The sequence below is a fragment of the Cygnus olor genome, chromosome 1 (genome assembly GCF_009769625.2).
Source record: "Cygnus olor isolate bCygOlo1 chromosome 1, bCygOlo1.pri.v2, whole genome shotgun sequence".
Lineage (NCBI taxonomy): Eukaryota > Metazoa > Chordata > Aves > Anseriformes > Anatidae > Cygnus > Cygnus olor.
Window position 1 is genome coordinate 132067890 of NC_049169.1, and position 21873 is coordinate 132089762.

The following is a 21873-nucleotide window of genomic DNA, read 5'->3' on the forward strand; positions in this document are numbered from 1 at the left end:
CTGGGTAGCCAGATTATAAAAAGAAGGAGAAAAGAGAAGGAAAATTGGCACAGGTCTGGCCCAGTGATGTAATTTCAAGCAAGTCTTGTAATGGAGAGCATGGCCTCTGGAAATCAGTGCCCTTTGCAGCCAACTGTTGTTGCCACAGAGTTGCTCCCTACCATGTGGGGGCATGTTAGCAGCACATCATCAGAAATGCTTTGTACCTCGGAGCAACTGGCTGAGGGTTAGAGAGCTCACCGTGGAACAAACTGTGGCTGTGGGTGACCAAGAGAAAAAAGCACAAGATTTGCTAATAGAAATATTCTTGGCTTAGATCTTGAGGCTGATTAGACCTGTAGGCAGAGAAAAATGAGACCAGTGCTGATTTCTATAATCCATAACATGCTTCAGGACTTAACATTTTCATGATTTTGCATGATAACAAAATTGGAAGTCAAACAAAAGGGCAATAGCAACTCTCATGTGGTAGCAAAGTCAGAAGACTACATACAACCTAGCAGGAGGTGAACAGGTAACCGATTTTCCCTAGGGACGGGGTTTTCATCTGGCAGTCAAATTCAGGCACAAGTTAAGTCATGCCTCAGGCCAGAGTTCCTCTGGTGTCTGTATACCTGTTCCTTTTCCAGCTCCTGCACTGGAGCCCTCTGTCAAACCATATTACCGGGTATCAGGCTACAACTTTACAAGCAAACTAAACATCAGGCTGAGAGCACACAGGTTCAAGCACTGGCACGTGACAGTCCTTGCTGTCCGTGCTGTTTCATTGCTAGCATGCTAACTGGGCAATGCCTGGACACACTGTAGGGGATAGCATAGACCAGTTACTGTTAGGCAGTGTGGACGAAGACAGACTTCTTCAGTGGGGAAGAGAATTTCAGCAGTGTGTGTGTACACATGTGTATGTTATATAGCTATATTTTGGCTATGTATGTGTGGGTTACAGCTGCATCAAGAAGTCCTGCTTCGTTAAGTTCCATCATTTCAGTGAAGCATCATTTGTGACATTCATTCTTGCCGCTGCATTTCTGATCTCAGTACATTAAAAAATGTTTTTCATTGTCCATCCTCTTTGACGGTACGTCGTGTAATAACATTCTCTATACAAACGGTGCTGTGCCACTTGGCCTTTTATGTGGCCAAAAATTGGCACTGGCCCATTTTAATTACTTGAGTGACGTAGTCTCAGGGGCTAACAAGCAGACTTTAAACCATTTAAACTCTGATATCACAACATCTTATATCTAAATTTCATACTCAGAGATGATCACTGGAGCAGAGATGAACAGGGAAAATGCCAAAAAGAGGGTTTCAAATGCTCTTTGTTCAGAGAATGCTGTGAAATAAGCTTTTTAAAGGGTAGATAAATAGCAAGAGGCCAGAGTATGCACAAGAGCAGACAAAAGCCTCGTAATCTGCTATTTTTCACTTGGACTTTGTCTTCATTTGCTAGCTAACCCCAAACAGACCTTCCCTTTTTCTGCCTATCAGCGACGTGTAAATAAATCTCTCCGTGCGTTCTATAAATAGTCCCAATTCCTTCATTACAAATGACCTTTCTACTCTCTGCTTGGTTACAGAGAACTTGAACTGTGTCCAGGTGGAAGTCTTAGGATGCAGCATTTCGTGACCGTACCTCTAAGCATGGATGCAGCATGAAGTGAGTGCTCATGAATCGCAGCGCTATAGCAGGTTGCCCTAAAACATCAGGTATGCACAAACGGCTGTGATTTTACAGGAGTCTGGCAATGTTATGGCTGATGTAAGGCCAGTTTGAGCATGCCTGTGAGTCCACATGGTCAGGAGCTCTTTCTGTGCATGCCACTTCCCCATAGGCTGTCATGCCCTTTTGTGCTAAAGGCACAGATGTGCTCTCCTCTCTCCAGAGCCTAAGGCAAAAAAGTTAGCTGCTGTTGGGAGATTTGAGGAGATCCTTCTGAGTCATGCAAATGAGAAATAGTGTCAACACTCAGATTTCAACATTTTCCTGGCTTATGTTGGACTTAGAAAGGTTAAGGCTGTTGTGGGAGGTACTGCTTCATTAACCTCGGTTTTGTCCACAGCGTGGCGTTTACTCACAGCACTGTTAGTAATGTCCTGGGGAAACAGGTTGGGGGGCTTCTTTTTATTGCCCCTCTTCCATGAGAACACAGCTCCTGTTACAACCCCAAAGGTTAATTTCTTTTGAAAGTCCGAAATATGGAATATTTCTTTCAAAATACTCCATTTTCTGAAGCAGTTTCAGGACCAGACAATTTTTTTGCGGTTGTGCTCCCAGAATGCTGACTAATGGGCATACCTGAGGAGCCAGGCTATGATATAGATGGGTAGTGTAGCCCTGTTGCCCACCAGATCAGTGTACCCAGTAAGCTGCTTTGGGTGCCGAGGGGTTAGTCTCATTCCTCTGTCCACCCTGGTCTGGGAAGTCCACCTCTGACAATGAAGCGGTGATCTTCAGTCCTGAAGAACGGAAAAGCCAAGGGTGGTTCCTGCACTGTGATATTTCTGCAGTTACTGCTGAGCTTCCCCTTGATCCCCCAAGCCAGCTAAGGCATGCTTTTGACTCTTCTGCTCATTTCAGAAACGATGAGATAACGATTTGTGGAACAGAAGGTTGCGACTTTCCTTCACCCAGTCTGAAGTTGCTGCATGGCTGACTGCCAGCCATGCAGCCAGTGGAGTGGAGAGAAGTCCTTATGGGATTTCAGAGAAGAATGATGGGTGGACCCTGTGGTCTGCAGCTGGACTGTATGCTTGGACTGTCAGAATTCCCTTCAACGTCTGGTTACGGTGTTCACCAAGACCATCTAGCTGGCCATGGCGCCATGGTATGCTGACATTTTTAGTGATCTAATTAACAGGTCCTTGGAGACTTTTTTTGCATTGTAAGAGCTATGAAATTAGTGCTATATTTTGATTTGGTTACATAGGCTGGGCTGGGAACAGAGGTTTTGAAATTGTTTTCTTGTGCTAATGGGCTTTGGAAATTTAACTTTTGGTAGCAGGGGATATAACCTAATGAGATCCCACAGTCTAACAATCTTAATGAGGATATAAGAATATCCCACCTAATTTCTCCTGATGGAATCAACTAACATAACTTCTAAACAAGAATATGGAAGTAGTGGCACCTGGGATGCCTTCTAAAGATACTGAGGAGAGGATACACACTCAACATCTTTGTGGACCGTCTCCAGGCTTACAAATATTGAAGTCCAATAATCAGTATCACTGTGTGCAGAAAGGATAATATTTTTTCTTTTCAGTCTTTCATCAGTTGGTTCCCATGCAAACTGTGTCTTGTATAGTCTGTGTAGGTGTGGGACAAGGTCTCTTGCATGTACATGGAAAAGGAGGTATCTTTTTATTCTATGAAGATGACAGTGATTAATGGTGGAATTTGTCCAGAAATGTGGCCACAAAATTTGGCTTAATGCAAGTTCAAAGACTAGTGTGCTCAACGTTGGCATAGAGAAGTGGGGATTTTGTTCTTCAAAACCCTAAGAAATTTTTTTTCTTCTGGTTTATAGATGCATTTTTTTCCATTCAGTTACTTTATGTTTCATCCATATAAACATTGTTTACTAATTTAATGCAAAAGAGGCACAGCTTCAGTAACAAATTTGTGTATGCTTGTTCACAAAAGCCAGGTAGGATAACATTCTTCTGGAGAAGGTATAAAAGAAACCAATAAAATATACATAACATGATTTCATCAGTCAAGTACGCACAATTATTTAGCTGTTCAAACGAACTCATCTTGTGTATATATGTTTTTATTCTTAAAGAAAACAAAAAAACTCAAACATTTTTATGCACAGGAGAAACATTCATTCTCATCCTTTTAAATTCATGTTCACCATCCTTAAATATAAAATAATGATTTACACCTGTGATATTCAAATCACTGAGGGAAGGGAGGTGATACCTCTCTTTTTCTTCCAGTCCTTTTTAATGGAATCTGTGGCTGTTACAGTCATGACACGTTACACTGAATATCATTGTTGTTCTGATATTCCGCTTAAATTTACAGAAAACTTGAAACAGAAATAATGGGGTGTGATTTTCCCCATTCATTTCAGTTAGACATTGAGAGAAATGCCAGTTTAAAAATTAGCTTTAAAAATGAGTACTGATAATAATGGGAAGGACATATCTTACTGTGAAAAGTAGTCCAGTTTCTTACAAAGTAAATCCAGTTGCAGGTCTGTGCAGATAATACGAAGAGCTATGCTGAGCACATAGAAGATTTATATGTTCAGGCCTTTAAGAATGTATGGCAGGATCTGTTGGAAAGATCATAACTGGTTTTATTGCATCCATTCAGCTTGAAGACAGGCCCAGCTTTCATCCATTTAGGAAATGCTATGTGAGGTAGTGTGTTTAGGACAAGTAGAGACTACAAGATCATGAACCATTGACAAAACGTGGTTTTCACATTTGTAAGGTAGCTAAGATCTTTATTGGAAGCTTTAAATGGAGGCAGAGATGCATTGAATTGTACACATAAACAAATAAAGTTCTCCTCTGTCGCTACATGCATACATTTTCTTCTGCCTTTTAAACCAGTGCTGTAGTCCCAGACTTAATTAAAACAGTGATTAAAATATCTGTAACTGCATACTCACGCATAAGCTGTAGCACACTCCTTAACAGCAGAAGCGCATGCCTGTCATATTTTTGTAAACCTATTGTTTTGCTTTAGAGCCAGACAAGCCAGTGTTTCATCTTAACGATGAACGTGGACTGTACCTGGGAGGTGTTATTTCCCAGGCCCAAGGAGAGCGTGCGTGGGTACTTCTAAAAGCTGTGCGTGTGTTCTCCTTGCAAGGAGTGCAGTATTTTTTTCTCATTCTCAGACACAGGGCTATGAATGTCTAAAAACGGGCTGGAATTTTTAGTACTGTGCAATGTTGAACATGCTCTGTGCATCTGTTTGGTTTTTACAATGCCTTTTTTTTTTAAGGTTCATATACGTGTGCTAATGTTTCTTTTCAAGCTACAGCATTCGGGTAATCGAAATACTGCCTTGGTGCAAAAATGAGAAACACAAAGTAGTTGTGGGTCTGTTTGGTACCACTGACGTCAGGGGAACTGTGTCAATTATTTCAGAGGGAAGGGAACTGAAACCTATAGAACAATTGAAGCTGTACTGAATTCTAAGTAAATATTCCTCAACAAGGCAAAATAACTCCTCTCTTACTTTTGTTTCTTTTCTCTTTCCTTTGTCTTTGGCCCTGGCTTTTATCCTCTTATTTTCATAATCACGAGCACCCAAATTAATCTCAGGTATAAGACTGCCAAACCAGCTGTGAATTTCTGTGACTGTTCTAACTCTTTATACTTTGAGTGCAGCAGCAAGGGCCAGACTAGCTAGATCTTACCAGCTGAGAGGCTGGGCAGCTCATTAGTTTGGCAGATCCATCTCCCATATAGCCTCAGATGTCCGCATGTAAAGACACATCTGCTTGTGTCGTGGCAGGTATCCATTCACTCATGAGTCACTTTGTCTTCTTTTTGTATTTGTCATTCCACAGGTCGCACTCTTTGCTTCCAATAAAAATGAGCAGTGAAAGAATCGCATACCCGCACTGTAAGTAACTGCATAATCAAATCCTGAGAGAGTAGGAGGAAAGGGACCAAGAAGAAGAAGTTAAAAAGCAATCATCCACTTGAAGAAGCAAAGAATAAAAATGAGGTGCACAGCTGGCAAGGTTATGGAAAGAAAAGGAGAGAAAGATATAAAATAATAGCCTCTACAATATAAGTCTACAGTTGAGGAATGCAAGTAATTTCAAGGTGGCTGAACAAAAGGGATAAAGAAGTTAAAATAATGACATGGTAAATCCACATGGGCAAACTAGAAAACCACAGCCGGGATCAGTGAAAACAAATGATAAGCAGAAAAAGCAAAACACACTAAACATTCCTATATGGAAGCCAGAACAAATGGTCAGGATAACAGCTTGACACGCTTTTTAAACATTTAAAGGAAGGAGAATGACAACAGGAATAGTGAGGGAAACATTTTTAGAAGGTGATAGTGGCAATGAAAGGCTTCCATGGAACAGTTTCACTTTCTGCCTAATAATCTAAAAGTCATGCCATTCCAAGTATAGATCAGGCAACATAAATTAATCTTCAAATGAGAGCAAGCATCATTTATTTTAATATACATTTATTTGCATTGTATATGTAATATATGATGTCTTTATTTTAAATAATTATGTCTCTGTGTTATCTTTTTGTTCTTCAGCAGCCCAGGAGCTCATTCCCTTCTGAACCTATTTTAGTAGTTTCCTCCAGACCAGTTTTTAGCATTTACCGTAAATTTACTAGAAATTTTGCCTGAAAATGAAGTTGCTGACTTTTGGCTTCTAGGCAGTGGTTTGCAGGAAAAAAAAGGAGAGGATTTCATGTTACACTTACTGAGAACACAGCTAGTCACGTAGATTGCAATGCACTGTCTTCACAGAGAGGTGGCAACTCCATGCACTGCTGCTCGTCTGAGATGGAATGAAGTCCAAGGAGTCACAATCCTGTACTGACAACAGGGCATAAATATTCTCCTTTACCTCAATGGGAATTTGTGTTTTGATGCAGAACAATCTGGTTCACATCCTTGGTGTCTCCAGAATACCTTCTGTGCCCGTGGTACCAGCAAAACATAGGATTACAACATCCAGCTCACTCACCTGTCCTCATCTGTGGAGCAGGAAAATCTCCGTATGCTGGAAAGCTGCAAGAACATCCAGATAGCATTCAGCTTCAAACTCAGCTGCCTGAATGTGGGAGTCTTTAATGCAGGGTGTGCATAAGACCCTGTTACAGTCAGCAAAGCCTGCTCAGCGGTTCAGCTCACCGTGTGTGTTTGTGTCAGGAAAAGCTGAACAGCTCTCTAGAGTAAGCCCAGACTCTGAACCTGGCTGTCAAAGATCTTGATCGATGCTGATAGGAGCAGGGACACCTCACTGATGTGGGGACACCTGGGTCTGCAAGCTAGCATCCTGCTCTGCCGGTGCTGTAGTGTTGGCAGAGCTGGAGGAGCCCTCTGGAAGCAGGTGATGGGTGCATGGTGCGTTGGAGAGTATAGGCAACAGCCCAAGCCCTGCTGCCTCCCTGCAAGGCTCTTTTTTCTGCTGAGAGTGGCTGAAGTCACTGAGTTCTGTAACCCCTATACACATAGCATGCCACTGTCATTCATCGAGGTGTAATAATTTCTGCTAAAAAATAAATAGGGCCATAGGAAAAAAAAGTAAAAGGTCATTTGTTCCTATAACAACTAATATTAAAATCCATGACTGTGTTATGTAGCATCCAGTTCACTGCAACAATGCTGGCAATGCTCCCTCCTGTTTTTTCCTGAACGTGTTTCTACAAACACAGTTTCTGCAGGGGTTGGGGCTGACACAGGGCATTTGAATTTGTCCGAGAGGGGAGAGTTAATTTTTGTATTTATGATTGCGAGTATATGCTGCTGTGTCCAACAGGACTAAAGGATATTGTCTAGCGTATAAAGTAAAAACAAATATTGCAGGTCAAATTCCTGTTTCCATATTAAACCCATTCAAAACAAAAAACAAAAAAAAAGAAAAATATTCTTGAGGAATCAAAAGTCCTGGAATTTTTCACATCAAACTGATCTAACACAAACAGCACAGACTGTTTGTGCTTGTGATTTAAATGCGATGAGGTTAATATGGCTTCCTAAATGTAATCTCTTTCTACAGGGATAGGATGTATTGCTTCTAATTTTAATTATGGAGGTGGGTGGGTTGGATCCCTAAAATTTAAATTTGGGTTAGGGTGTGGATTTATAGCCCTGCTCCTGCCTGCAAAAGCTGGGGACTGCTTGTGTCTGGGCCTATCTTTTCAATTAATTTTCGGTAATTAAAGTGTGATGTGTGGGATGGGGCTAAAATGAAATACAATTAAAATGTAATGCCTCTCCTCTGGTATCTCCATCCTTATTCATTTTAAACCTTCTCCAGTGCTCTGATGAGTTTAAGTCTTCCTGTATCACGTACTGTGCAAGCAGAAATGTTTGAGTGAACTCCTGCCAATGGCTCTGAGCAAGCATGGGGCATGTTTCAGATTACACTGTTTTGTTGTTCTGATCTGATCTCCTTGCTAGGAGAGGCTGAGAAAGGCCGCTCTAGGGGATTTACTTCCAGCAGCAGCAGCACATGATCCCTCAATCGCGTGATTCTCACCGCCGAGGACTAATGGGGAGGGTGAAGAAAAAGTGCACGCTGCCTTGGGGAAGCAACAGCAGCTCCCGCTCGTGGGCCCCCTCCACCAGCCGGACGCTTCATGGCTTCTCCCCGGTTAGAAACCTACTGCTGCCCAAACCGGGATGCAGCCACGCAGCTCGTGATGAACTTCCAGCCTGAGGTCTTCTGCGGGGTCTGCATCGGCAGCGCCTCCGTCAGCGTGCTGCTGACCGTCCTGCAGCTCCTGCCAAAGAAGGGACAGATCCTGCGGAAGATGCCCAAAGCTTCCTCCTCCTCCACCATCCTTCTCCTCATCTCTGTTTGTGACATCCTCGGTGGTTTAGGTAAGCGCCAGCTCAACGTCCCCTGCCCTTGCTGTAGCAGGCTCCGGTTGCTCTTAGGTACGGAAGCCAAAGGAGCCGAGATTTCTGAGAGAAACGTCCTGCCTGTATTCATGGGAAGATTTAGGCTGAGTGAGATCAGAAAAGGACGGGCCTCTGGGGGGAGAAGGTCTTGCTTAATAGTCACATTTTAAAATAAAAGCTCTTGGCATATCTACACCAAAATCTCTACTTCAAAACAAATTAAAATCCGGAACCAGCTGGTTCTTAGAGGAAGGCGTGGAAGTGGAGGCGAGGGAGCACAATTAAAACTAGAGCTGACTTCCAAAACTTAGCTGATCCTTCAGACTGTATTTAGAGAACACTTGCCACATCCGTAAATCCTCTCAGACCAAGTCTGTGCCGCTGTTCACGTGCCAGCCACTCCTCCGGGCACAGCAGGCTGGCTGGAAGCGCAGCCACGCAGCTCGCGCCGAGCACCAGCTTTCGGGAAGCGAGAGAAGCTCCCTTATCAGGGACAACCTGCTGCCCGGTGCACATGAGACAAGGTGAAAATAATGCGTCCAAATCTGCTATGAATATGATATTCATATCCTATGAATATCCCATATGGGATATGAATATATGTGGGTAAAATTATCAATAGTTAATGGTTCGTGTCAATCTGCCTGATTCACTTTAGGGAAGCGTGTGATGGTATTCATAGGTAAGTGCGATTTTAATCTACGTGGCATAACACCCTGAGTCTCCCCGGCCCTGGGGGCTGCTTTCAGCGAGCCATCCCAGCGGCGCTCCTGCTGCGCTCCCCTGCAGCCGCAGCCTTGTTGTGAGCACACAAAATCCGGGCTACAATGCGAAACACGCAGCCGGCTTCCTCATGGGACTCTGGTCACGCTGACAGGCGGAAAGCACTCACGTGTTTCTCTTTAGGTGTGATCTTCAGATCGAGCGTCTGGTTGGGCTTTCCAGGCTTCGTCGCCAACATCTCGGTGGTGAATGGGACCGACATGTGGCCCTCTGCCTTCTGCGTGGGGAGTGCGGTAGGTACCAAGTCCGTCCTCTCCCGTTTGCTTTGCTCACAGGGGATCTGAAAGGCAAACCATGGTGTCCCAAAGGAGGTTAGACCCCGAGCCAGCGTCTGGTCAGATGAAACTCAGCCTGTGCCCTGCCATGCAAGTGTTGTGCCTCCTGCCAAAAGCCCCGTTGTGGGTGGCAGGGCGCTGAGTACCACAAGGCATGTGGGAGGCTCGGCCTGGCCTGCAGCTCCCTAACGCTGGCTCATCACAGAAGTGCTGCGGTCACAGAGGGCAGAGCCATGCCCTGGCGAGGGGCATGAAACGGTGAGGGGATGATGTGAATGGGATGTCGGGCTCCAGCAGGTGTGGTGACAGCCAGCACCGACTGCACCCACAGCAGCATGGGGGGCTTGGGCCAGCGGCGGTGGCACGAGTACACCTGACAATGCAAAGCCGCTGGCAGAAGCGACGTCCTTGCTGCGTGGGATTACAGCTCAGATTGCTGTTTACATGGGCACCTGGCCAAACGTAACCAAGTGTCTTCTGGATTAAAGCACATGGAATAAGAAAATGTAAACGCATTCCAAAAGCACAAATTGAAACTCGGTTGCAAATACTACAATCACAGTACTGCCTGAGGCATACACTCTGAATTTACTGTACAAGAAAAAAGGTCACTTTTTTTTTACCAAAACATGGAGAATGACAAATAATATCATAAATTTACCCCATTTCAGTAGGAATGTAGGCTAGCCAAAGAATTCACACATGAACTATAACAGCAGTAGCTTAACAATTCAAAGTTTACAATATAGAAAAGGAGATGCTGCATATAAACAGAATTATTCAGCTCCAGTAGCTTTTAAATAAAACAAGACGTGCCAAAATGCAACTCACTGTACTTCATATGCCTAATGACAATTTCAGACATCATAACAGGAGCAAGCATCAGTTGCACAAATCTATCAGTTCTCAATTTCCTCTCATACATGTTTAATTTTTGCTTATTAGATGCAAAAGTTGATTTTTTTTCCTTGAAGGAAAGTGAAACCACCAACATCAATATTTTGCAGCAAGAATGTCCAATTTGAAAAACATACTTCCATACGTCTTAAGTTTCACTTTCTTGCCCTTACCACAAAAAGTAATATTTTAAAATAGTGACAAAGACAGTGTATGCAGACTGTTTTTCATTTTGATCTCAGGTTAGATGGTGAGCAGCACAGTGGTCTACCACAATTTTTATTTTCCCTTTCTTGGACTCCAGGAAAGTGCTGCAGTTTGAGTCACTTGCTAAATTTAAATTTAATTATATTGGAAGGAAAAATGACCCTCCTTCTACTCACTTCCCCTAACATATTCTCATGTGAGTTAATAAAATGGTTTTGATTCTATTTTAAGTTTCTTCTACCGCTATTGTTTTATTTCATTTACCCACAGACCAATGAAATTCTGAACAGTGAGGCCCTGAAGCTTCTCCTTTGAATAACACCCTCCGATTTGTAGATGGATACCCTCTCAGGCACTTTTTTCTTTGGAAAAAAAAAGCAAACATATGAAAATTTGGGGTTTTAGGTACATCTGCTTTTCATTATTTTTGGTGACAGTCTTGTCTATGTTGGAATTTGCAGGTGGAAAGACCACATGGTTTATTTGTGTATATGTGTCTGTATATATAGTCAATTATGCATTTCTGAACTGCAGCAAATATTTAATAGTGCAGATGAAGTTACATGCTGAGTGCTATGGATAAAGTGCATTAACAGGAAGACTGAAATTTTATTTTCTGACTTCTGTGCACTAGCAAAATGTCATGGCATTTGAATTAAATGCTGAATAATTAATGTCACAAATGACTAGATGTAGGGTCTATACCCATGGTGAAAGGAAATATTTCCCAGCTTGATTTATCTTTGGAAGAAGGAATAGTAGATCTCTAGCCACTGATGTTTGGCTCAGTAACAAGTATGTTGGTCTCCAGCTGTAAAAGGATGCTACTGTGGAGCTCTGACAAAGGATATTCAGATAAGAGCTGAAAGTAGGGTGCAGAGGGAAGGTAATCTGAATATTAAAATAGTTCCAGACCCTTACAGAAAGCCAGCTCCTATGGGGAAGAGATTTGGAATTTATAAACAGAGGCAAAGAAAGGTCAGTTATCTTCCATAGGCTCATGGGAAAAAATGTATAGGGTCAGCTCACAAATGCAGTGGAATTTAACTTGACTTGAACTCGTTTCACTTGGACTTTTATTGAAGAAATTAGTTAAGGAGTTAAGTATGGAGAATTTTTCCAGAGGGTGGGTTGCTGGGTATTTTTTTTGCGTTTCATCTTTATTCGTAGTAACTGTTCCCTGACTTAAGTTACAGAGTCATAGAGTCATAGGTTCTTGAACATGGAGAAAATACCCATCACACACAGAATCCACCAGGCAAAGGCACACTGTGGTAACAGCTGTCCTCAGCTGTATTTTCATGCCTCAGCTACTGAGCAACTAAATTTTACTAAAATGTAGTACTAAAAGAAATAATAAAATATGTATTGCTAAAATTTGAATTTAAAATTAAAGCATTCTCACTCTAAATTTGTTATTTAAGAATTTATTTTGGACTTCATTCATGACATTAAAGGCTAAGATTGGGGGGGGAAATAACAGGTTTTCTAAAAAAAATAGAATCAGCTGCAAAGGCAAATGCTGCTCAGTTTACCTATGACTTGATGCCTTGGCTACAACAATGCTGTTCCTGGGATTTTGAGTAAGATTTTATACTTCACAAAACTCATTTGGAAAATACGCACCTTTAAAGTACAAGGGAGAAAGATTTGAGTCCGCCTACCCCCCCCACCCGCAGTGGCACTTGATAAGCAGCTGTGACATTTGCCATTTTTTTTCTTGCAGATGTGGATCCAGCTGTTATATAGTGCTGGCTTCTGGTGGTTGTTTTGCTATGCTGTTGATTCTTACTTGGTGGTAAGAAGATCAGCAGGACTGAGGTACCACAGTTAAAGCTCTGAATTTGTTATTTTACTTCCAGCAAGGTCCGTGTTTGCATGCAGCTATCTAAGGGTATAAATGAAACCTGTACAAACATCTGATGTTCACATGGTTACCAGATAATGATATGGGTGGGTGGTGTGCTAAATGCTTAAATTGCCAGGGCAATGCTCAGATATTGATTTGTTTATGCCCAACTGGCATTTAAAAGTAACTGAATTCATTTAATGTTCGGAAAAATAGGGTGCGGATCAGGCTTTATAACATGTATTGCAGCAAGACGCTATTTTTGTCCCTCCTCTGTACCTGAAACTGATCCTTGTGGGAGAAGTTTTAACTTGAATAAAAATAGTGGGAGAGGGGACATGCTGAATTTCGTACAGTTCATTTTCCAGTTTGTTTTTCTTTCCTCAGATTTTTTTTTCTCTATTGTCATTATTACACTTCTGATCACATTTGTAAAGTTTTAAGGAAGACAAATATGTGCTTACTATACATTTTTCTGCAATGCCTGTATCAGAAGGACCTACGCACTTTGGAAAGTTCCATACTGTAACCCCAGACAGAAAATACAAGGTGTTTCTAATTTGGTTATTAGAAGGGCAAAATGACCTTCAGTTGCCGTTGCTAAATGGGGAATTCTGGGACATTATATCCAGATGATACCGAGTAAGCAGGTACTGGAGACACGGTTCATCTGGTGCATGTTATCGAAATGGGGATTTTCATGTTAACCTCGGCCTGCAGAGGACAAACCTGGTTTTGTAAAGCCCCATACTTGTAGTTTGAAACAGCTGGGACCTACCTCCTTCCCCCATGCCTGTTAACCAAAAAATAAATAAATAAACTGTGTATTTGGGCCTGATGCTAGCATCAGAGTAAAAGATGAAGGACTTTTTACGCACACAGATCTGCACGTCCCTAAGATGGGGGCAGTGTCTGATTCTCAAAGTTAAACATAATGCTCTGCAACCTTCAGAAGGGTGGCTTAAGTTGGCTCCCTTCATCAGTTTTTTATCCCCTAATGTGCTCTCCTCAGGAGCAATGAAGGGTGCAGGGGATCCTTCTGGAGGCATGGGGACGGGGGAGAGGCTTCCCACCCCACAGGCTGGAGGATGTGGTACTGCTGTGACATTCTTCCTGTCAGGAAGGCCCCCCTTCCCCTCCTGCTCTTCTGGGTGTGAGGTACTGCCAGTGCCGTTCATCTCGTGTCTGTAAGAGTCCCATCTCAATGTTGCCATGTGGGAAGGGCGAGGTTTGCTGTCTTTAACGATGATGTCTGTCCTGCTTGGTCCTCCAGTACGATCGTGCTGTACCACATGATGGCCTGGGGCCTGGCGGTCCTGCTCTGCGTGGAGGGAGTGGCGCTGCTTTACTACCCGTCCCTTTCCAGGTGAGCGGGCTTCTAGGAGCAGACTCCAGAGCCATTGTGACCTGTGGGCACTTGGGTGTCTTTTGGTCAGCATTAGAGACAGACATCCAAACACAGGGCTTTTTTTTGATCTTGGAGAACTGTCTCCTGCTGAGTCGGTGCAACCCTAGAAAATTTTAGCATCTGTTCACTTCATTCCTTTTATCTTTTTTTAAGCTAAAGGTGACATAGATGAAATAGCCCAAACTGTCAGATGTGGAAAGAAAATAATGAATAACCTGTTCATGATTTCTTTTCAGTTGTGAAAAAGGCCTGGAGCATGCAATCCCCCATTACATCACAACCTACACCCCACTCCTGCTAGTGCTGGTGGTCAACCCAATCCTGTTTAGAAGGACAGTATCTGCAGGTATGTTCCTAATGGCCAGTGTGAATCAGTATGTGTTGTTTAGCCAAATAGTAATAATGTAAAAAGTCATGCTTGTATGACTTCTTACATATGATGTGGGATAGCTCCTTTTTACAGTGATGTGGGATAGCTCCTCATTAAATCAAAGAGTACGGCTGAGGGTGGGAGGGAATTGCCTACTGAAATGAAGATACCATCTCAGTGGGATATTTGCCCTAGAGACACACTCTGATCACATACTGAAGCTATGCTGTTACTTACCTCTACTATTGCAGATTGGCAAAGGTACTTCTATGTTACTAAATTACTCTTTATTTAAAGTATTTTGGTAACGTATTGTGGATGTTTAATGCTACTGTAGTATTGGTACCAACCTAGATTTTGGAATACAGTTTATTCTTTTTTAAAGGTAATGTTGTTGTGATCTGATAGTTGATTTAGCTCTTTGCAGGCATGGAGTTAAAAAACAAATAATCAGAATTTCATTATTCCTGATGAACCAAGTGGGAATGGTACACAATTTAGCTAAGATCCTGAAGTTCCCATTTAATTTAGTATCCAGTGCTTTGAAGAAACGAGACTGGAATAAAAGGAACAGATTCAGTGACTTATTTTCATGTAATGTGAGCCACGCTAGATGTTTTCAGTACCTGAATTCATCATCTATGCATTCAATATATAAAAACAGCAATAGAGACCTACTATTCTGAGTTAAGCCTTCATCCCATCTACCCTGTATTCCTCTGTAATGCTTATTATCAAAGGAAAAGTTGACAGAATCTGTGGAATACTTTATTTATTACACATATAGTGCATCTGTCTATTTTTGCTGACATTACACTTTCAATTTTTATAGGTGTAGACAATGCTGTATCAGTTACACAACAGAAATACAGCTAATTACCTGTATCAAGGTACCTCCTGTATTTCACTTATCTGAAAGACCCAGAGTGCTATACATTTGGTACCAAAGATATTCCATATATGCATCATTGTATCATCTCATTCTTGTGACCTGTACCAAGAATTGCATTTTTGAGATAGCACTCAGTAAATTGACACCTACATTCTGCATTAACTGCTATATTTGTGTGGTTTGAAGGCACAGACTTTTTCTGATTATATTGAAATCATCTGTTTGGTAAATGATAAACTTCCCTTCCATAGCATGTCCTATGGAAGACAGGGGAATACATTTTCTAGAGTCAGCAACAAAGGTCTTTGATGAGAACACAATAACGAATCTTTACACTTGTATGTGATATGAATCCGTGTGTGTGCATCCATGTGTGCTTTATGTAGGTAGGTACGTGTGTGTGCTCATACACCTGTGGCAAACCCTATGGCTAAAATATCTAGTTGTACAGATACTTTAACATCTGTGCCTGTATTACCTCTGCTACCTGTACTTAGAGTTCTGTAGGCACTAAGGCTGAACTTTTGTTTCTTACCTTCAGAAATATCTGTTGCTAAAGATGATGCCTTGTGTTTTCCTCTGAAGCGAACAAACATTTATACAAACAACCTGTAGTTTCTGTGTTGTCTAACAGAAGTAATAAAGAAAGATAGCAACAAGGAAAACGAAACATGCAAGTCTGCATAATGAGATCTGTAGACTGCAATCAAGTGAGAATTTAACTGTTCCTTAAAAAAAGAAATTCTTGACTGTAGAGGATAGTAAAAGAGCATTGAACTTGAACTTCAGGAAAAGGTTGTTGAAGTAGGAAGGCAGGAAATAAATTATTATAGTAAGGGCAAATGAAGCACTGGAATAACTTGGCTGAAGAGGTCTTTGAGTGTTCCCCATTTTTCAGCAAGCTTGCTGAGACTGCAAACAGTCTCCGCAAGACTAGATGTAATACCTAGATGTAATTGTAATGCTCAGGGGCAGGGGATGAATTGGATAATCTCTCAAAGTCTATGCTTTTTATGGGAAAATACACAATGAGTATCTCTGTGCATATGTATATTCCTTGTGATTGCATAACTGTCTATTTTTGTCAGCATTACAGCTTCAAGTTTTAAAGGTGTAGTAGCCAATGCTGTATTAATTACACAGTTAAATATAAAGTGTATAATAGGGTAGAATGTATTCTGTTTTGGTCTAAACATCACATCATAAATACATTAGATCACACACATCATATAGAAGTTGTAAGCACTACCTTTTTATTACAAAAGAAAAGTATGCTGACCATGCTATTTTCTTCAATGGGATTGAGAGAAGAAAGAACTGCTAGTGGAATGCCACCTATTTTAGGAATCCTTAATTCATGTACTTCTTTTCCTTTAGTATTAGGCTGTGTGTGAGATTACCTGATGGTGGTCTTTCTAGCATCTGAACTGCTGCTGGAGACAAATCCATCAGTTCCTTTGTTCCCTCTTTACAGACATCTGTCTTCTGGATCTTTGTCTTTAAATAATGAGATGCACATATTTTAATGAACACAATTTTATACTTTCCAGTTGCCTCTTTACTGAAAGGCAGACAAGGGATTTACACAGAGAATGAGAGACGTCTGGGGACAGAGATCCAGATGCGCTTTTTCAAAATTATGCTGGTATTCATTGTTTGGTAAGAGGTGCATTATTTTGTTTTAAACTGCTTTTTTCCTAGCTGGAGAGTGATGGGGACAAGAATAGAGACTGATGTGTTGCTTCATTTGTTTGCCTTTATGGTTGGAAGGGAAGGTTTCTAAGGAAGACGTAGTTCTAAACTAGTTCACAGACAAGCTGAATCACTCACACAGCATCACAAGGCTGCAAGGAAATGATAAAAATGTTTAATCTGCAGGAAAACAATGACACTAAGAAACAATAGCAACAACACCAACAAAAAAAAAGTGGCTGGGTACAACCTAATGCTGTCAGAAAGAGCAGAAAGATTCCTCAGAGCCCAGTCTTCTTTCTTGCCATCGAACATACCATTGAAAGCCTACAATAAATATGCTTCTACAACTGGCTTCATGCCCTGGTTACGATGATATAATGCATCATCTCTATGGTCTGCAGATCTCAAATGTGTGAAACAGGTATTGTGTGTTAGATAGAAATACAGGGTTACATGCCCAAAATAGAAATCTTCTGATTATCTAATCTTGTTTCTAATATTCCGTCTTCCTCTATGCAAATAGAAGTTTGGAGTAGGACAGGAAGGGGGCAGGGGAGGAGGGGAATAAGGGAGGGTATACACCTCATCCCCAAATCCCCTGCACCTCTGCTCCAGCAGCGCCATCCAGTGTGAAAGCTGCTGAGTGGTGACTGGGACTGAAGGTGTTGGATGCACACAACAAATCTAGGATGAAAGGCCTGCTTTAGGAGGAGACAGTTTTTACTGCAGTCTCACAATTGTCACACACCACTAGAGGCACCAGAAGAGGGGGCAATCCATCGTACAGAGGTCTGCGCAGTGACCTAGCAAGACGTGGTCACTACTGGGAAGTGTTCACCACCTATGTGAGTAACAACACCAGAAAGAGGGAGAAAGTAGTCTAGGAGTAGTGAAAAGACTTGGCCAAATTGAATGGTCTGTACAAATACTTTTTTATATATGTATATATATAAACGGGTAATTAATTCATGTTATATTACTGTAAAAGTCTGAGCAGGGAAGAAGGCTGCCTTTTTATCTTGTCCTAGCTGCTGTATACTGGAGTGCTCTGGAGGGAAACTATTGTCTTTTCTTTGGGAATAGCAGAGCCTGCTTGGCTCAGTAGAGAGGTTTCTAGTGCAAAAGGTGGTTTAGGCAGCAGGAGAGGGGGAGAGGCAGCAGCAAAGCAGATTGCAGCATGGCTTCTTGGAAATTGCTGGAAATACCAAGGAGCAGCGATTTGGCCATGCTTCTAGGGCTATGGAAAGAAAAAGTCTTATTCTGGAGCCTGGAGGCACCAAAGAAGTTTATTACAACCTAAGGGATTGTGTCCAGCTTGATGGTATGGGAGCAAGCATGAAAGAAGGGAGCAATCCACAAGGACACAGTGGGGACATCTGTTTATTTGTCTTTGTCTCATTATGAGTTTTCCTATTAAAAAAAAAAAAAATAAAAACCATAAATCATGGTTCTCATTTTGGATTTTGTTCTCCTGGTAAAACATAAGCTTTAGAGTGTAAAAACTCTTTCAGTAGTTATTGTACAGAAAGACGGAGGCAGTCCCATCTCAGAAGTTTAGGGGAGATGCTGTTCTATCCCAGAGGTCAAAAAGAAGATGAGTCTGTCGAGGAAAACAAATCGTAGCAGCATGGGGTAGAAGAGATGCCTGCAGATTTGGAAGGCATGAGCAGAAGGTTCTACACTGAAAAAATATAGTTGCAAGAAGGATGCGTTTAAACCTCCGTAGAAAGTATGACATGGATGTTGGTGGTTTTCTTTCTGAAGCTGCAGTAAAAATACAAAGAAAGGCTGTTCTGACTGCTCAGAAGTCATACAAAGTTGCAACTATTTACTATAACCTTTATTTAGTGTATAATGTTCTCAGTTTCTTTCACAGGATGAGGCTTAGTTATGCTCATCCTTCTTTAGAAACAGAAATTGCCTTTATTCCAAAAATGTGATGGCATTTTCAAGGATTTTAAAGTCAAGCTTAGTTTTGATTTGTAGACTTTTTACAAACATTTTGAAAATCTGCTCAAATCTAACCATGAAAATTTAGGGAGGCTGGAGTTTCTGCAGCCTTTTGCAGCACATATGAATATATTTGGGTTCCTTATCTGTGAGTATTACGCTTTTAAGACACAAGCAAAAGAAGTCATCATCTGTGATGTTCCCATTATGGTTCACAGTTGTTTATAATCTCAGTTTTATCCTGCAGCAAGCTCAAATCTTCATGTTTAATTTTGTCTGGGTATATTGATTTCTTTGTCTGGGCCTGGGCTAGTAGGTAGGTGTCTGTTTTTTGATCATGGGCTCAGAAAGCTATGGGTCCCTTCATATGGAGACTTAACATTTTAAAAAACTCACTCTCCTTATTGGTGTTCCTAATCTCTATAATTTGAAAGTTAATCATATTTTACATATGCATACATATACATATATATCTGTCTTATTCTCTTCCTCTTCTTTATTTCCGCAATAGCTGGTCATCTAATATCGTCAATGAGAGCCTTTTGTTCTATCTTGAAATGCAGCCAGATATCAATGAAATGCCTCTGAAAAACATTAGAAGTGCTGCACTGATCACATGGATTATAATGGTACGTCATGGCATTTCTTAGTCTTAGAAATCACTTGTGTAAGACTGGTGGAGCAGGAACAGTGTAATGGATGGGTTAGGGTTATGGGGAATGTAAGCACTCCAAAAATCAAGGAAGAAAAGCCAAAGGTAAGAGAGAGGAAGGAGCAGCCCCTGGGAGTGCTCCTCACATGTAAACCTTACCAAAACAGTACTAAAGGCCAACATTTTCTCCCACTTACTAGTGTATGCAGTCTCTTTGTGAGTGATTCCTACCTATTTTAAGATCCAGAGCAGACTATTGCAATGATTTATGATCTACTCTTTCTAATCTCTGGTATAATGCAAGATGCAAAGTTTTAGCTCACGATTCCTGAAGGTTTACCTCTAAAATGGACATTTTCTCCTAACTGTGTATTTGTAGCTAGAGTTTTCTTCATTAGTGACTTATAAAGAATAATTACATCTTTTATCATAACATTTGGATAGCTATAAGAGAAAAACACGTGATAGTTCTTAAAAGCAAAGCACAAGAAGATAGCTATAAGATACTGGGCTCTTATGATACCCCACCATTTTTTCTCCTTCTGTTGGAATATTTGACAAGGGATTTTACAGAGGTGTTACTGACGGTTCCTTTTTCAAGAAAGTTTATTCTGAAGCTGTTAAATACCCGTGAGTCCTGAACATGCTCTGTGCAGTTAAGGCCTTGAGCTGCTTGGTGTTGAAGAGCTAAGCAATGCAACTGATTTGATGCAACCTCCTCCTCTCACAAGCACGGACTCTTTCATGTGACAAGGACCTTTCTCTTGTTCACCTGGAGAGCACAAGGTCAGGTCTAGCAACTGAGCTGTATTTAAACTGTCCGTAAACAAAGTTTGCAATTTTCCCGTGAGAAGAATGGAAACCGCTAAAACCATTTATTTGTCAACCATCCCAAGGCAGTGGGAACAGGCGATTTTTTGGAAATCACTGGGGATTTTCTTTTTCAGTGTCTCTCCCTGTTTTTCCATTCCACTCTGATGGACATTTTCACTGGCTCAGAAATCTGCAGCCATTCCAGACAGATCAACTGCTGCTATTTTAAAAATCTTGCCTGTATGTGCTAATGTCTGCTTTCATATATTTGACTTGGCTTCTAGTGAAAAATGCAATATTTGCTTTTGTGAATTAAAAAGTGTAGAGCTTGTGAGGAATGTTAAAAACACACTGGGGGACTGACCAGCTAAAATTCATGCTAGAAACCCATTTGGTGCCTACTGTTCACTGGGATGGCCTCAGCATACTGAAACAACTGGTTGTGGTATCTCACCCTGCTTTGCTTCTGCAGTGGTAACAACGTGCACTTATTTGCATGCAAATAGCATCTTTTAAAGACATCAGTTGTTCAGAGTAAGGGAAGTTGTTAATTCATGCCAAACGTTTTGCTGGAGTTCAAAATGAAGCCTTGCTGATGTGCCTCCTGTTGCACGGCTCTTTCCTAGGGGATTCTTAATCCGATGCAAGGCTTCCTCTTCACATTGGCTTTCTATGGCTGGACGGGATGCAGAGTGGACCTGAAATGGCAGACGAGAGAAATACCCTGGGAATCGATGTCCTCGTCAACTGTGGGTGAAAATGCCTATCCCTCACCTGTGAACTACCAAACCAACCTCCACGATCCAAAGAAGTTACCAACAACTGACAGCCAGCAGACTGATGAGGCTATAAGCATGTTGTCTGAAGGTAACACCAGTGGTGATGACAGGTTAACCAGGAGCTCTCCCATCTACCAGGGCTGGTAGTTTATAGGTGCAGAGCTGAATCTCACTTCTCCCATTGTCAAGACTCATAAAACCACAGCACTGTGTGAACCATTGCTGACTCTGTAATTCGGTTTGTGCCTAATGGCTCGATGTCATTTCTTATGTGTGTGTGAGAGAGAGCATGTGAGATGCAGAGAAATTATGGTTAATGTCTTCATTTACCTTATAGGAGGTGTGTAGAAAGGTATAAAGGCCCGATAAGGTTTTAGCAGGAGTATATCTCTGCAAGGATCTGTGTTACTTATGTTTCATCTGTTTTCTTTTAATCTTTCTTGTAACCTGAATATGGTAGAAGAGTCTTTTCTTTAATAAACAGACGATTAATATGTTGGATTTTTAAATGTGTTCCCTTGCTTGCCTTGTTTGGCATAAAATTCCTCACCCACATTACAGTTCCAAAATTTCTGAGATGCGATTTCCAGCCTTGACACTCTAGTAAACATGAGTGACAGCAAACTTTGACATAAGTACGGATTTTCCCTGCTTGTGTAGAATCTCACTGTCAGAGTCTTCTTTTCGTTTGTTTATATTAATTTTCAGTTTGCTTTTATCTAGGG

General features: G+C 41.4%; 1 protein-coding gene across 1 annotated transcript; it reads left to right on the top strand.

The window, feature by feature from the left end:
• Positions 1–7975: 7975 nt before the first annotated feature.
• On the top strand, positions 7976–21655 carry GPR143 (G protein-coupled receptor 143). The gene is made up of 8 exons (XM_040534003.1): positions 7976–8557; positions 9485–9594; positions 12467–12561; positions 13863–13955; positions 14234–14343; positions 16810–16918; positions 19416–19533; positions 20996–21655. The coding sequence occupies exons 1-8, from the start codon at positions 8314–8316 to the stop codon at positions 21293–21295; spliced, it is 1179 nt and encodes a 392-aa protein (XP_040389937.1). The 5' UTR covers positions 7976–8313; the 3' UTR covers positions 21296–21655.
• Positions 21656–21873: the final 218 nt, after the last annotated feature.

What these genes read in the sequence shown, in the direction of transcription:
- GPR143 (XM_040534003.1), top strand. Translation starts at nt 8,314, where the DNA reads ATGGCTTCTCCCCGGTTAGAAACCTACTGCTGCCCAAACCGGGATGCA. An exon ending in TAGAAGGACAGTATCTGCAG is followed by an intron (nt 14,344 to 16,809) that starts GTATGTTCCTAA and finishes TATACTTTCCAG; the next exon opens with TTGCCTCTTTACTGAAAGGC. An exon ending in TGATCACATGGATTATAATG is followed by an intron (nt 19,534 to 20,995) that starts GTACGTCATGGC and finishes GCTCTTTCCTAG; the next exon opens with GGGATTCTTAATCCGATGCA.